This window comes from Furipterus horrens, unplaced genomic scaffold, assembly GCF_987537825.1.
Source record: "Furipterus horrens unplaced genomic scaffold, mFurHor1.1.pri manual_scaffold_20, whole genome shotgun sequence".
Classification (NCBI taxonomy): Eukaryota; Metazoa; Chordata; class Mammalia; order Chiroptera; family Furipteridae; genus Furipterus; species Furipterus horrens.
The window spans coordinates 2,507,180-2,524,112 of NW_028327190.1; the positions used below are offsets into that span (position 1 = coordinate 2,507,180).

The following is a 16,933-nucleotide window of genomic DNA, read 5'->3' on the forward strand; positions in this document are numbered from 1 at the left end:
AGCTGTACATGTGGCCTCCTGGTTTCCAGTTCGTCCTGTTAGGCAGGTCCCTATGCCTTGTCCTCAGTCAAAGTGGAAAGTACAATGTGATCATCAGGTGAATCCTCAGCCATATTGGAAGACTTCCCCAAGTAATTTTGCAATACATTCACAGCCTGTACCAGGGGTGAAAATTCCCTCTTATCACCTGCTCTGGAGCTCCCTCTCTTTCTTTGTAGTGGGCGAAACTCTTGCTCTGGTTTTCAACTTTGCCGCAGCTCCAAGACAGCCTTGTTAGGATTTCCATCTAATTTCTCCCTGTTGGCTCCCGCCTACACAGATCAACCCACATCTGGGTTAGTGACATTAACAGGTCCCTTTACTCTCCTTACCGATCCTACTGCTCACACTTGTTTTCTCTTCTGAACATCGTTCCCCTCCCCTAGGACAGCTATAATTGGGGTCACCACATTGATGGCATGGCCTACATAAGGGGCAAGAAGAGCTCCTAAGGCTCTTAATAACTGTGGTGGTGCATTCTTTTAGACAGCGTCCCTCAATGCAATGTGAAAACTTTTTCTCCAGTCCATGAGTATCAATATAAAAATAGCAATCCTCATTTACGGTTCTCACAGTACCTGTTGTAACTCAGAATATGACTGCCACCTATTGGTCATAGATGGCAAATCTTTTGTGTTTGCCCTTATAATGAGAGTGAATGCCATGATCCAGTCTTGTGTGCATTCTGAAGCTGCAATCTCAGTGTCATGTGCAGGAACAGTTGCAAGCTAACCCATTACCTGGCCAGAAAGCAAAATGTCACCCACGCCTATATCCCACAATGCTGGAATAGGCTCCCCAAATCCTCCAGCTGCCCGTTCAAGACATGTCTCATGGTGGAGAGCTTTGTGCCTTGTGGAGGGGCCGTCCCTTGGCCCTCGCCCATTTATTTTTGGTGTTACCAGCAGTCATGCCTGAAACAGGGCAGGGTCTGGCCCGCCCTATGATCCTTATCCTCCGAGGAGTCTATGAACTGAACTTCTGATCCTGTCATGGAAACCGTCTCAACCTGGGCCCTCATGACAACTACTTCCGCCTCTAACACCACCCGTGTTTTCTCCCAGGCGGCTCTCATTTCATGCGTCCTGGTCATGTCCTCTCAACTCTCAGATCTGTCTCCAACACAAGCATCTGCCATTCTACTTTATGCGTAACAGTGAGAACTAGCCATCCTTCAAGAGCCAGTCGCACCCGCCCCCCGGCATTTCTTTTCTCTAGAGAGCCCCCTATCTCTAGCAGGGTCTCACTATTGCCTTAGGGGTCATTAATACACCTTCTCAACCTAGTGGGCATGCCCGAACCACCAGTATGGGAGGGGTGGCAATTAATTCACCCACGCAGCCTGTACAACAGGGGCTCCTATATATTTGAAATTAGACAAAGGTGGCATGGGGTCAATCACTGTGAGATAGCATGAGTCTTGTTCACTAAGGAACTCTCTTAGATAAGGATGACTTTGGGGAATAAATGCACACAGAGGCTTGGGTCCTGCCTACAGTCACTCTGGCAAACCACTAATGTAGGCCCTCGTTTGACTTATCCTCGACTATTTCACAATTCTCTAAAATTCAGCTTCTCCTTTTTTTTCTTTTTTGCTTACTTTCATTTTCTTTTTAAACAGCTATTACATATAATTTACTAAGAGGTGGGTATGTTAAGTATCCTTGTTTAATGATCAAAAACACAGATTAAAAAATATTAAATATCCTACCAGGGAAATAAAGCATCATTTTACTCTTAACTGCTTCAAAAATAAGGATAATGAAACCGTAACTGTGAGCCTCCAAATTTATTTTTCAAAAAATGAGTTGCATACATTTTTATGATATATGTGAACATAAAATTTAATTTTTGCTTTGTTAGTTTTTTGGTAGATCAGTTGTAATTCCAATGATGTGCATATCATGAAGGTGCCTGTAGAGCTGACCTTAAAAGAGAGCCAGCAGATGTATCAGCTCTCGTTGACATTGGGAAGCATGGGTTGCCTGCCGGTTGCAGGTTAGTAGGAAGACTATCACTGATTGGTGGATGAAGATATGTGTTTGTGAGAGAGGAAGGCTCCACCATTCTTTCAAGATAACTTCTTCATGAGAGAGAAATATTGTGGTTCTTAGAAGCAGTTGTGGTTGTAATGGAATTCAAATTGTGGGTATCTTCCCGAGTGGAGCTGCTATGTGAATGCACAAAAAAAAGTGTTCAATTGATTTGAAATAGCACATTGATTCACTACAATTTGTCCTGATGATCTAACTAAACTAGATGGTAGAGCATCAAAATCAGTTCTGATTGGTGAAGTTGTCTTAGCAATTAATTGGCTGGTAGAAGGATTTCTCAGTAGAGGCTCACTTAAATTTGTGGAATGTGGAAATACACTCAGTTTACTCATTCCAACAGCAAAACCAGAATTACGAATATCCACGTGATCCTCTGCTCCAAAGGGCTTCTTGTTGAAATCTTGAACTAATGAAGCTGAAGAAGCATTTCTAATTCCAACTTGTCTTTTCAATCTTACCAAAAGTTGGGGACAGCCTCGTTTAAAATTGGGATTATGATAGAACTGTAATCAAAACCAAAGGATAAACTTAATTATTGACATTTCAAACCAAGATACAAGGCTGACAAACCTGGTGAATACAACATGATTTCAGTTTCATCGCATAACGTTAATGTGATCAAACAGTACATGGCCAGGTGTTTCCAACCCTCTGACTTCTATGGGTACACCCATCACCTGTTAGGAATCAGGCTACACACCAGGAGGTACTCTCTGAGCCCCACGCCCTGACTCTTCCACCACACGCCCACCCCACCATCCCCAAAACTGCCTATCTATGGAAAAGTTTGCTTCCAAGAAACTGGCCCCGGGTGCGAAAAGCGTCGGCGATTCCGAGGTACACTCCTGATATATGTAAATGTTTCTTATCAAGCACAGACACTTAGTTATGCATCACATGTGAAACGTGGCGTGTATTTCCAGTAACTGAGACTATCACCCCTATTGGTTCCAGGAACTTTACTGAAATAAAGTTCATTGGGGAAGTTCAAAGTTATCAGAAAATTCTCTTATAAGCTTGACTGTTGATTCCCAAACAGTCCGAAAGTTAGAAAACTATGTTAACAGTGTTTTATAGAATTTTAAAAATAAAGCTTTAGCTCATATAAATGAACATGTTTTGTATAAAATGAGATTGTGTATATTTCCTATGTAAGTTGTATCCGAAAATTTCTAAATACCTTGTTTAACACTGAGACTCCTTTTCCTTCTGCCAGAAAATCAGCTAGAGAAGCAGATCTTTGAAACTGACGTCGCTCTTTACAAAATCCATAAAGGTTAAGCTGTTGGGCTAAACTTCTCATGTTATGGGTCTCAAATATCCTGAAAGGAGTCTTTCCTTCCAAAACTTCTTTCTTAAAGAGTTCTTCATTAATCATTATGGAATGTCCCTTCTCATCCCAACTAATAGACTTAAATTGGTCACTTTCAACTATTTTCCACAGCTTTCTGGGAAAGGTCATAGAGTGAAAATCATTGTTTTCATCTGGTTTGGAGACACACAATGTGGAATGGGGTATTTTCATCAAGGTTTTCTCACACAAAGCCTGAAAAGCAACTTCTTCAATCAGAGCCCTCAAGTCCAAGTCCCCAGGGTGTGTGTGGTCTAATGGAGGTTTCTGAATCAGTTGATCCTTCTTTGGGGGAAACATCTTGAAGCTCTGAAGAAATGTGTGCCATCTCAGATAACTTTGTCTTTACCTGCTCTCCACATTGGCATTATTTTGAACACTGCCGTTTCAAAGGCTGTCTTGGCAGGCCTACACGGGTCAGCTGCTCAAACCATAGTGGGTCTGAACCTGAGTAGCTGTGATGTCACAAAATGACTAGTCACCCAGCAACTAAATGTAACATTCAGCTAGTGTTTCCTTCTCACTCCAGAAATTTTATTCAGTTAATATTTAATATAGGCCTGTTCCATATTTAGTAGCCAAAAAATGAGATCTGCAGAATCTCACTGCTATAGACTTTTTAGAAATAAAACATAAATACATAAACCTTATTGGTCCCTAAACTAAAAGTAATTCCCTCCCATCTATGTACATACTCTTACTAAGTTAGTGCAATGACATAAGACCAGTAAGTGAACAAAGAAGTTATTAAAACAAAACAATGGTTTCCTTAAGTTCTGTAAGTTAAAACTGAAATATGTGGATAATCTGTATTTGAAAAAGGGGTCTTAGCCATAGAGACAGGAAGGAGATCTGTGACAATGAGGGGAGTGGGTAGGGGAAAATGTCAAACACTGTTTAAACTCTATGGGGCTTCCTATAAAGATACAAAAAGATGGAGGGACTTGAGAGCTGATGGTGTACATTACCCAGATTCTAAAGCCACTAAGTAGTATAGTTTAAAATGTTTATTTGTATAGCCTGTGTATTTTACCTCAGTTTTTAAAAAGCTGTGCTTCTGTTACTACTGACTAAAATATAACATACTTAGATTTCAAAATATAAAATCACTTTTCTATTCCTTAAGCAAGTTGTCTCTGTTTGAAACAGTACTTAAACATTTCTTATAGCAATGTTAGTGAAATGAATCCAACTCTATGTCTTTAAATAGCTGATAAATATTCACTTCTGAAAGATTTCCAGAGAAAGCAAGAGGTTTTAAAAAGTGAGAGATAAGTAGAAATACATCGCTATAAATACAATTTGTATGTGTGTCCAAAAATTGACTTTACTGCGAGACATTGTATTAAAATAAAGATTGTGTGCAATAATCTTTTGTCCAATAACAGAGGTTTCGTTATAAAACAGCACATATTTGTAGAGCAATCTTAGAATTGCCTAAGAATGATCTTTGTTTGAAAAATAGCACGTTTTATTTAGAATAAGAGGGTCTATATGGTCATGGCTGCCACAAACATCCTAATATTGCATCTATTCTCATTTTGGAAAGATTAATATGTGCAGGAGAAATTAGTAATTATTTAGATATCTTTCATATTTTAGGAGACACTTTATCTTTTATTTTATTAAACCTGCGGTGTAATTGATACATTATATTACAACAGGTGTAAAATGTAATGATTTATTATTTGTCTATGTTTTGAGACAATCAGCAAGTTATTGATCTATACGTGTGTTATATTTTTAAAAATTTTATTTTTTTGGTTTTTCAATTACGGTTGTCCCATTTTTCCCCCATTGATCCCCCCGACCCAGCCCACCCCTTCTCTCACAATCATATCCCTCCCCGTTGTTCATGTCCATAAGTCATTTATACACATTCCTTGACTAAACCCTTCCTATATTCCTCCCCCTTCCATCCCTCCCCCTCCTCCCTATTGACAGCTATTCTGCTCCTTGTCCTGTTTAGTTTGTTTGTTTATGTTGTTCTTTAGTTTCCTGTATTAGGTGATATCATATGGTATTTTTCTTTTTTTACCTGGCTTATTTCACTAAGCATGATTCTCTCTAGTTCCATCCATCTTGTCTCAAATGGCAGGAGTTTCTTCTTTCTCTCTGCTACATAGTATTCCATTGTGTAAATGTACTACAGTTTTTTTAATCCATTCTTCTACAGATGGGCACTAAGTCATTTCCAGCACTTAGCTGTTGTAAACAATGCTGCTATGAACATAGGGATGCATAAATTCTTTCGAATTATGGTTTTAGAAGTTTTCCCGTAGAATCCTAGCAGTGGTATCGTTGGTTCAAAAGGCAGTTTCATTTTTAGTTTTTAGAGGAAATTCCATACTGTTTTCCATGGTGGCTGCACTGGCCTGCATTCCCATCAACAGTGCAGTAGGGTTCCCGTTTATCCACATCTTCGCCAGCATTGGTTGTTTGTTCATTTCTTGGTGATGGCCATTCTGACAAGTGTAAAGTGGTATCTCATTGTGGTTTTTATTTGCATCTTTCTGATGGCTAGTGATGTTGAGCATTATTTCATGTGTCTATGGACCTTCTGTATGTCCTCTTCGGAGAAGTGTTTGTTCAGGTCCTTTGCCCGTTTTTTAATTGGGTTGTCTGTTTTCTTGATGTTGAGTCATATAAGCTCTTTATATATTTTGGAGATCAGTATCTCGTCTGAGGTATCATTGGCAATTATATGTTCCCATCTGGCTGGTTTCCTTTTCATCTAGCTGATGTTTTCTTTCGCTGAGCTGAAACTCTTTAGTTTGATGTAGTCCCATTTGTTTATTTTTTTTCTTTATTAATCTTGCCTTAGGAAATGTATTCGTGAAAATACTGTTACGTGAGATATCTGTAATTTTCCTAGCTATGTTTTTCTCTAAAACTTTTATGGTGTCACGGCTTACATTAAAGTCTTTGATCCAGCTTAACTTTATTCTGGTGTATGGTGTAAGTTGGTGGTCTAGTTTAATTTTTTTGCACGGCTGTGTCCAGTCCTCCCAGCGCTATTTGTTGAAGAGGCTCTTCTCACTCCATTTCATATTCTCCCCCTTTATCAAATATTAGTTGGCTGTATAGTCCTGGGTTTATTTCTGGGCTCTCTATTCTGTTCCATTGATCTATATGTCTGTTCTTATGCCAGTACCAGACTGTTTTATTATCGTGGCCTTAGAGTATAGTTTGAGATCATGTATTATGATTCTTCCTACTGAGTTCTTCTTCCTCAAAATTACTGTGGCTGTACGGCTCTTTTTTGTTGTTGTTGTTCTATATAAATTTTGAAGTATTTTTTCTAGGTCTGTGAAAAATGTCATTGGTCTTTTTAATAAGGATTGCATTGAATCTATAAATTGCTTTGGGTATTATGGACATTTTAATGATGTTGATTCGTCCCATCCATGAACATGGTATATGCTTCTATTTATTTGCATCTTCCTTAATTTTCTTATTCAGTGTTATGTAGTTTTCTGAGTACAGGTCTCTTACCTCCTTGGTTAAGTTTATTCCTAGATACTTTATTTTTCTTGTTGCTATGGTAAATAGGATTTTTCTTTTAGTTTTTGTCTCAGAGAATTTAGTGTTTGTGCACAGAAATGCCTTCGATTTCTGAATATTGAATTGTGTACCCTATTTTGCCGAATTCAGTTATTAGGTCGAGTAGTTTTTTTTTTTTTGTTTGTTTTTTTTTTGTGTGTGTGTGTGTGTGTGTGTGGAGTCTATAGAGTTTTCTATGTACACTATCATGTCATCATCAGATAATGACAGTTTTACTTCCTCTTTTCCAATTTGGATGCCTTTTATTTCTTTGTCTTTGTCTTGTCTGATTGCTGTGGCTAGGATTTCCAACACTATGTTGAATAGGAGTGGAGAGAGTGGACAGCCTTGTCTTGTTCCTCACCTCAGGGGGAATGCTCTCAGTTTTTGCCCATGTTGGCTTCAGGTTTCTCATATATGGCCTTTATTAAGTTGAGTTATGCTTCCTCTATTCCCATTTTGCTAAGAGTTTTCATCATAAACAGGTGCTGTACTTTATCAAATGCCTTTTCTGCATCTATTGATGTGATCAGATGGTTTTTGTCTTTCATTTTGTTTAGGTGGTGTATTACGTTTATTGCTTGCGAATATTAAACCATCCTTGCGTCCCTGGGATGAATCCCTCTTGACTGTGCTGTATGATCTTTCTAATGTGTTGCTGGTTCTGGTTTGCCAATATTTTGTTGAGGATTCTAAGCATCTATGTTCATCAGCGATATTAGCCTGTAGTTTTCTTTCTTTGTTGTGTCTTGACCTGGTTTTGGCATTAGGGTAATACTGGCTTCACAGAACAAGTTTGGAATTTTTCCCTCTTCTTGGATATTTTGGAATAGTCTGAGGAGGATAGGAGTTAGTTCTTTCGTAAATGTTTTGTAGATTCTATTAGTGAAGCCATTTGCTTCCTGCCTTTTTTTGTTTGCTGGAAGTTTTCTGATTATTGCTTCAATATTACTGATTGTTATTGCTCTATTCGGGCTTTCTGCTTCTTCTTGATTCAGTTTTGGAAGGTTATATGTTTCTAGAAATTTTTCCATTTTATCCATGTCGTCACATTTCTTGCCATACAGTTGTTCATAGTAATTTCTTACAATCCTTTGTATTTCTGTAGTATCTGTTGTGATTTCTCCTGTTTCATTTCTAATTTTATTTATTTGGGTCCTCCCTCTCTTTTTCTTGATGAACCTGGTTAAAGGATTGTCATTTTTGCTTATCTTTTCAAAGAACAAGCTCCTAGTTTTGTTGATCTTTTGAATTGTTTGTTTAGTTTCTATGTCATTTAATTCTGCTCTGATCTTGATGATTTCCTTCCTTCCACATGCCCTGGGCTTTGCTTGTTTTTCTTCCTCTAGTTCTGGTAGCTGTATGGTTAAGTTTTTCATTAGAGATTCTTCTAGCTTTTTTAGGTAGGCCTGTATTGATATGAACTTTCCTCTCAGGACTGTTTTTGCTGTATCCCATCCTTCTTACCCCTGTTCTCACCCTCCCCCCTCATCGCTGGTCTCTGTTAGTCTGCTCCTTGATGACATGTCTCTGGTTCAGTTTTGCTCATTTGTTTGTGTTGTTCATTAATGTCCTTTATTAGGTGATATCATATGATATTTGTCTTAGCATAATTCTCTCTAGTTCCATTCACATTGTCGCAAGTAGTAGGAGTGCCTTCTTACTTTCTGCTGCATTGTATTCCGTTGTGTAAATGTACCAGTTTTTGATTCACTCATCTACAGATGGGCACTTAGGCTGTTTCCAGCACTTGGCTTTTATAAATAGTGCTTTTATGAACATAGGGCTGCATAGGTTCTTCTGAATTGGTGTTTCAGGATTCTTTGGGTATAATCTTAGCAATGGTTTGCTGGATCAAAAGGCAGTTCCATTTTTAGTTTTTTTGAGGAAACTCCATACTGTTTTCCAATAGTGACTGCACAGTCTGCATTCCCGCCAACAGTGCACCAGGGTTCCCTTTTCTTCACATCCTTGTCAGCACTTATTGTTTGTTGATTTGTTGATGATGACCATTAAGATTGATGTGAAGTGGTATCTCATTGTGGTTTATACTTACATCTCTATGATGGTTAGTGATGTTGAGCACTCTTTCATATGCCTATAAACCCTCTGTATGTCCTCTTTGGAGAAGTGTTTATTCAGATCCTTTGTCCATTTTTTTAAATTGCGTTGTCTTTCTTCTTGCTGTTGAGCTATATAAGTTCTTTATCTATTCTTGAGATCAATCCCTTGTCTGAGGTATCACTGGCAAATATGTTTTTTTCATGTGGTTGGTTCCCTCTTCATCATGCCGATGTTTTCTTTTGATAATCAGAAGAAACTCTTTAGTTTGATGTCGTCCCACTTGCTTATTCTTTTCTTTATTTCACCTGCTCTAGGAGATGTACCGGTGAAAATATTGCTGTGTGGAATATCTCAATGTTTTTCTGCCTCTGTTTTCCTCTAGGACTTTTATGGTGTCGCAGCTTACAGTTAAGACTATTATCCATCTTCAGTTTATTCTGCTGTATGGTGTAAGTTGATGGTGTAGTTTCATGTTTTTTTTTTTTTTTTTCCCATGTCCCTGTCCACTTCTTCCAGCGCCATTTGTTACAAAGGTTCTTTCCACTCTATTTTATGTTCCTTACCCCTTTTGGCATCTATTGGTATGATCATGTGACTTTTGTCCATCATTTTACTTATGTGTTGTATTATGTTAATTGATTTGTGAATATTAAACCATCCTTGCATCTCTGGGATGAATCTCACTTGACTGTGGTGTATGATTTTTTTCAATATTTTGCTGGATCCCATTCACAAAATTTGTTGAGGATTTTAGCAGCTATGTTCATCAATGATATTGGCCTGCAGTTATTTTTCTGTGTGTATGTCTTGACCTGGTTCTGTAATTAGGATAATACTGGTCTCATAAGAAGAGTTTAGGAGTCATCCCTGTTCTTTGATATTTTGGGATATTTTGAGAAGAATAGGAGTCAGTTCTTTTTTAAATGTTTTGTTTTGTTTTGTTTTTTTCTTTAATTTGCCTGTGAAGCCATCCAATTCAGGGCTCTTGTGTGCCAGGGGTTTTTTTTTTTTTTTTTTTTCAATTACTGCTTGAATTTCACTGTTTGTTAGTGTTCTATTCAGGCTTTCTGCTTCTTCTTGATACAATTTTGGAAGATTATATGTTTCCAGAAATTTGTCCGTTTCATCCAGGTTGTCAAATCTCTTGTCATAGAGGTCTGCACCAAGTCTCAGTTCACACAGTTTCTCACGGTCTGGTGTCTCTTTCGCTGTGCCTCCAATTGTTTCACCAAACCTTCTCTCTGACTCCCTCCCAGACCTCACTGGTCAGGGAACCTACAATGGAAGCACTATTTCCAAGCAGATTCTGGCTAATAAGCTGGTCAGGACCTGCCCCTTTCAGTGCAGCAGAGGTCCTGGGCTGGGGAGCCCAATGGTTCCACTTACAGATTATGGACTGTAGTTTCCCTCCTCTCCCACACGACTCCCATACTCTTATCCCTGTTTGCCATATATGAAAGCTGCTCTCACTCACTCTCTGTTCCAGTTTGTACTCCAAGTCCTTTTGTGATGGGAGCTAGCAGACAAGACTGATCCTTACTCCGCCGCCATCTTTCTCCTCCAAATTTCTTATCACATTTTTGTTCATATTAATTTTGTACAGTGTTTTGTATTTCTGTGATATCAGTTATCATTTCTCCTCTTTTGTTCTGATTTATTTAGATCCTCTGTGCTTTTTCCTTGATGAGGCTGGTTAAAAGCTTGTCGATTTTGTTTGTGTTTTCAAAGAACCAGCTCCTGGTTTTGTTGATCTTTTGAATTGTTTGTTAAGTCTCTATGTCATTTAATTCTTCCCTCACCTTGACGATTTTCTTTCTTCTACTGCCTCTGGGCTTTGTTTCTTGTTGTTGTTTTAGTTCTTGTAGCTGTAGGGTTAGTTTTTTTTTTTTGTTTGTTTTTTGGGGTTTTTTTTTTTTTTTTGAGATTTTTCTATCTATTTTAGGTAGACCTGTGTTGCTATAACCTTCCCTCTCAGGGCTGCCTTCATTGTTTCCCATAGGTTTTCGGCTGTCGTGTGTTTATTATCATTTATTTCCAAAAGCTGTTTTATTTCTTCCTGATAAGTGTATCAAAAACTGGTACATTTTCACAATGGAATACTATGCATCAGAAAGAAGAAAGAAACTTGTACCATTTGTGAAAACATTGATGAACCTAGAGAGAATTATGTTTAGTGAAAGAAGCGAGGCAACAAAAGACAGATACCAAATGATATCACCTAACACAAGAAACTAATGACAACATGAACATATGAGTAAAATTGAACCACAGGCATGGAAACAAGGAGCCGACTCACAGTGACAAGGGAGTAGGTGTGAGAGAGAGAAGGAGGGTAAGAAGTGGAAAGGTCTAGTCAAAGAACATGTAACAATGACCCATGGACATAAACGATGAGGTGGGGATTGATTGTGGAAGAAGGGGAGGGAAGGGAGGGAGAAAGCAATGTGAAAAAAAGCGGGACAACTGTACTGGAAAAACAAACAAAAAATTTTTAGTGGGGAAAAAATTAAAAGTAAAAGCAAAAAAATGAGTAAATAAGCCAGCACAAACCCCCTCCACCAACCAACAAACAAACAAACAAAAACACAAAACAAAAACAAAAACTTCACATGTAGGGAACTGAACAAAGAAAGGGTAATGTTGGAAATGAAATTTTACTGAATGTAAGAAGGGAAAGGAATTTTCTTCACACTGTATATTTTTTGTCCCTCCCTGATGCCTCCAGTATTTGACATTCTGCAGGAGTAAGTAATGACATAAGGTTCTTTGCATAAAACTAATGAGACCAGTTGTTAATAAAGGTTTTGTTAACCAAGACATTGACAGGAATGTCATGCTTGAAGGAGGCATGCCTAGGCTGTGGTTGTTTCCAAAGAGCTCTGAGGAACTGGTATTGACTTTTGAAGGTAATAAAAGCCCATAAGAAAAAAGGCCTGATACCTTGGCTGGTTATGCAGTCTTTCCAGGGAAGGAATGAAGGTTGTTTTCCTGAAGCATTGTCAAAAGGAGCCTTTAGGCATAATAGAAAATGTGAGAGACTTGGAATAAAGCATGGGTTTTACAACCAAGGCCAGATGGTAGGTGTGCGGCTCAGCTTCTGTGCCCTGAAGGGCAGACTGAAGGTCAACCGAAACGTTCCTTGTGTAAGTTCCAGCAAAACAGTCTTAAAGATCACATGTTACCATTTGCTGCTCTTGTTGTGTTTAGGTAAATGAACAGGAAAAATTAAAACTGGACTTAATGCAGTCCCTTTAATGACAATTAGGGTAATCAAGAAAAATCACAATGCAAAAATATAAATAAATAAATATACATAAATAAGTAAATAAAGTTGTCCCAATTTTTGCTTCATTATTCTTTCCTGTCCTGCCTACCCCACTCCCATGCTGCCCATTTGTTTTTATTTTATGGTTTCTGTTCAATGCAAATTAATTTCGTAATATAAGGAATTCTATGAATCAAAGCATAAACAGAAAAAACAATATACAATCCAAAATAGATGTAGAGTATTCAGGTGTGAAAAAAGAAATCATTCACACACACAGAAACTTGATATGTGCCGGCTATGGTGTTCCTGGGTAGGTTTCTAAAGATGGAAAAGTGACTTTGGTTTTCAAGGCTCCCTTGACCATATTAGATACTGGAACATCTATGCATCAGTGTCCGACCATGCGAACAAAAGAATTTTAGAATGTCTATTTTTTAAAAAAGGATTTTGTTTATTTATTTGTAGAGAGAAGGGAAGCGATAGCAAAAGAGAGGGAGAAAACCATCAATGTGCAAGAGATACATCAATCAGGTGCCTCTCCAAAGGCCCTAACTGGGGACCTAACCTCCAACCCAGGCATGTGCCCTGACAGGGAATTAAGCTGGTGACCTTTCAGTTCACAGACCAGTGCTCAATTTACTGAGCCACACCAGTCAGTCAGAAATGTTTTTTTTTTTTTTTAAGATTCTGTTTATGGAGGCAATTGTGAAAATATTTGCTTACCAGAATAATCAAACCCACATTTGGCTTTGGATCAAGTCCTATCTATAAACACTGACCAATAATAGAAAGTATTCCAAATGTGGCTATTCTCATTTATAGTTTTTTTTAAAGGTATTTATAGAAAGAGTATAGATTTTTCTGAATTTAATGTAAACTTTTAGTCTTCACATCATAAAGACCTAATTTACAGATTTGACTTCTTCATATTTTTTTATCATTTCAATTTTAAGATTTGTCACACTGGAGCAGAAAAAGGTGGCAGAGAATTTATCAGCATGCTGGGTGTGCTCCTATGGTGGAGGAGACTTGGAGGACAAGCAGAGAGCAAAGTGTGGGTGAGAGTGGCTTTCCATTAGGGCAAACAGGGACAGGAGTGTGGGAATGGCATGAAAGAAAAAGAACCACAGCTTGCACTTTCCAAAGCCAGTTGCCAGGCCCCCAAACCAGCCCAGCATCTCTCAGCTGCACCAGGAAGGGACGCTGATGGGTCAAATAAGTTGCCAGGATCGAAGGAGGTGAAGAGTGAAAGCTGGGGAAGTGCAGAGACCTGGAGACTGTGCTCCCACCATGGAGGCCCTGTCCAAGTGATATATGGGAGGGACTCAATGAAAAGGTGTGCATGCCTCCCCCTGAGTATGGCTATTTGGCATAATTGTTGAGAAATCATATGTACAACCACTGGACATTGGCTGGAGTTGAGCCTTGTGGCTACAGGCAGATGCAGGAGGCTGCTTCCTGTGACATGTTGGGTGCAGATCACGGAAGAGACACCTGCGGGAATCCAGCGTTGCCAACTTGCTCTTTGAGGGAAGCAGCTTGGTGTGCAGAGAAATTTTACAGCACCCAGAATGTTTTCCCTGAGAAGTTCGGAAGCTAAGACTCAGGCTGGGCCCACTGGCAGAGATTAAAATAAGCCGGGGGTGGGGAGGGGGTCTGGCTCTAAGAGACATAACGCAACACTTGCTTTTTGTTTGCTTGTTCATTTGCTTTAGCCAACGCAGGAGGAACAGCTGGAGGCATGGCAAGATTCTTTTTTCCTTTCCTTTTTAAAAATTATTTATTTATGTATTCGTTTGTTTTGTTTTGTTGGTTCATTTATGTCTATTTAGAGAGAGGGGAAAGGAGAAAGAGAGGGAGAGAAACATTACTGTGTGGTTGCCTCTCACTCGCGCCCCCAACTGGGGACCTGATGTGCAACCTAGTCATGTGCCCTGACTGGGAATCGAATCAGCGACACTTGGCTCGCAGGCCGACGCTCAATCCACAGCAAGCAAGATTCTTAAGGGTAACACGCATGTGCACTTGCCCCTGGCCCTGGTGGGGGTTGGGGGCGACGTGGTCTGGAGAATGAAGACGCTTGAACGCTGTGGGAGAAATCATTTAGGCAGATCCCCCCCCTCTCTCAGTGGCAACAGCCTGAGGGGAAGCAGTAGCCCTGCCTGAAGAAAGTACTTGGTCCCACCCCATGGTACTTAGGCCTGACTGAGGATTTCAGAGTGGCTAGAGTAAAAAGCAAAAGAGAGAGGCTCTGGCAGAAGAGCACCCATAGTTGTGATTAGTCTGCCTAGATCCAGACTCGGATACAAGCTGAAGTCAACAAGGGGTCGTTCCAGAATGACAAGAAAGTGGAAGAATACAGATACAATGGAGACAGATTACACTGTGACCTTCTGTAGGAGCAGTCTCCTGCATATCCTTTTGATAGTCATTGTTTGTCCTCCCAGTCTATGCATTATAAACCAATAGTCTTTATATTATAGTTTATTCTAAACCTCATATTTTGTTTCTCCCTTTCTCAAAAAAATTTACCAACTGATTTCCTCCTCTTATTTTCATTTTGAATTCTATTATTTCTCTTACTACCACCCATGTCCAATCTGCACTAGTTTTTTCTCACCTCTCCAGCTTCTTCATACCTTTGATAGGAAAATAACCACCATGTTCTGTTTCTGTAACCGTGCTTGCATATTTGCATCAAAAACTGTTGTTTGAACAGTTTACCTATGGAACGATCTGCCAATGAGCTTTGACTTCTGCTTGTGCTGGTGGAATGTCATAAAAGCCCATGAGATGTGCAGCTCAGGGCTCAGACCTTTGTAGGCCACACCTCTGGGCCCCCATGAGTGAATAAACATTTGTTCCTTCACTTCTCCAAGTGCCGCTTGAGTTTCTCGCAACCGGTAATTTCCCACAACATTCAGTGCATTGGCCGGGAAACCCAACCGCGCTGGTCCCTTGAGCCACTGGTGTGGGGGACAGTACAGGCTTGGTTTAAAAAACTTGGACCACTGTGCGGAGACGTCCCCTACTGGGTCCTTAACATGTTGTCTTCCAGGCTTGCCCTGAATTCCACCCTCTGGGAGATTTAAAGATAGAATAGAAATACAAAGTGACTTTTAAGGAAAAGGGAGTCTGTTCTGTTTTTCCCTAAACAGCCGCAAATTCTTGTCAGTAGGATGTGAAAAAAACAGAATGACTGAGCAAGAGTAAATGTTTTGAACTTGTGTAAAATACCTGGGCACCTCAACCGTGTATTGATCTGCATTTCCCTTTGTTATTACTCCTGATGATTTGGTGAAGGGCTGCATGTTTTTCTTATGCATTTCCCATGTAGAAAGTAGAAAAAAAAACCCTGGCTAATAAAGAAACGAGGGTGATTTTTCTCAGAGAAAACCCCCTCCCTTCCTTCCTCAGATGGTGAGAGTCTGAGTAGTTTCTTCCTCCACTCCATGGGACCCAGAGTCTCTCTCACACCGGTTTTGGGCAGCAGCTGTGACCTTCAGGGACCTCTGACCAACCACCCAACTGAGGTGGTGTCATCCATTCAATTCATGAGACTTTTCTCAGATGAGCCCTCCCTGGGGGCCGCATCCGCAGTCAGAACCCTGCTCAGAGGAGAGGTAGACCGAACTCCATGCCAGTGAAGTTGCTGACTGGTCAGCCCCAGGGGACCCAGCCGAGACAAGCCCATCTCCAAACGGAAGGGGAGACTGATCACCTCTCGAGCCCCAGTTGGGCTCCAGGTAAGTCAACTCCCCGAACGGGTGTGGACTGCTTAACCTCTGAGTGCATGAGTGTGTGGCTGTGGGATGCTGAAGGGTTGCCTCCAGAGCAACTGTGGCTCCACGGTTTTTACTATGAAGTCCGAGTGGGCCCTACCCTGGGAGTCCTCAGCTATGTCATATGACCTAATGGCCAACCCGATTCTACATGGGCAGCCTGAGTCAAGATGAGCCTAAGTCCTTGAGAGAGGATAGGCCAGACCAGCATCCGAGAGGTCTCCTTATCCAGAGGTATCCTTCCCTTGTTCGTTTTATGGCACCGTTCACGAGATGGGAGGAGGACAGTCTGCACACACCGTGTTAGGATGTATGATCAAGAATTTCAGTCAGTTTAGGGCAGATTATTGGATTCCTATGAGTCCAGAAACACTTGAGACCCTCTTCGAGGCCAAGTGGCTGACCTTCAGAGTTCGGTGGCCCTCAGAAGGGACACTGGACCTGTGGAATTTCAGCGCTGCCCACCGAGTAGTTACTAGGAGTCCTGGACACCCCAATCACCACCCCTACATAGATCGGTGGTAGGAGCTAGCCCAGGAAATGTCCTCGTGGTTATGGGCCTGTGCTCAAAATAAGTTAAAGGCTCAGTCAACTGGTGAACTCAGGGCACCAAAGAGAGACCCCCAGAAGGACAGAAAGGAAAGGTCCTCAGCATACAGCACGTTGGGCCATGGCATCCCCATATACAGCAGGGAGCTGCACAAGACGAGACAGCCACCATATGTGCTTCCATCCCAGAACAACCAGCAGATGGCCTACCTGACACCCCACTGCCCTCCAGCTCCCCAGAGCCAAGTGCTCCGCTACCGGCCCCTGAAATAGAGGCTGATCT

General features: G+C 40.5%; 1 protein-coding gene across 1 annotated transcript; it reads right to left on the bottom strand.

The window, feature by feature from the left end:
- Positions 1-242: 242 nt before the first annotated feature.
- On the bottom strand, positions 243-3,772 carry LOC149990253 (heat shock transcription factor, Y-linked-like). The gene is given in 4 exon segments (XM_090265508.1): positions 243-311; positions 2,291-2,620; positions 3,274-3,697; positions 3,699-3,772. Coding segments are annotated over 4 exon segments (897 nt in total).
- Positions 3,773-16,933: the final 13,161 nt, after the last annotated feature.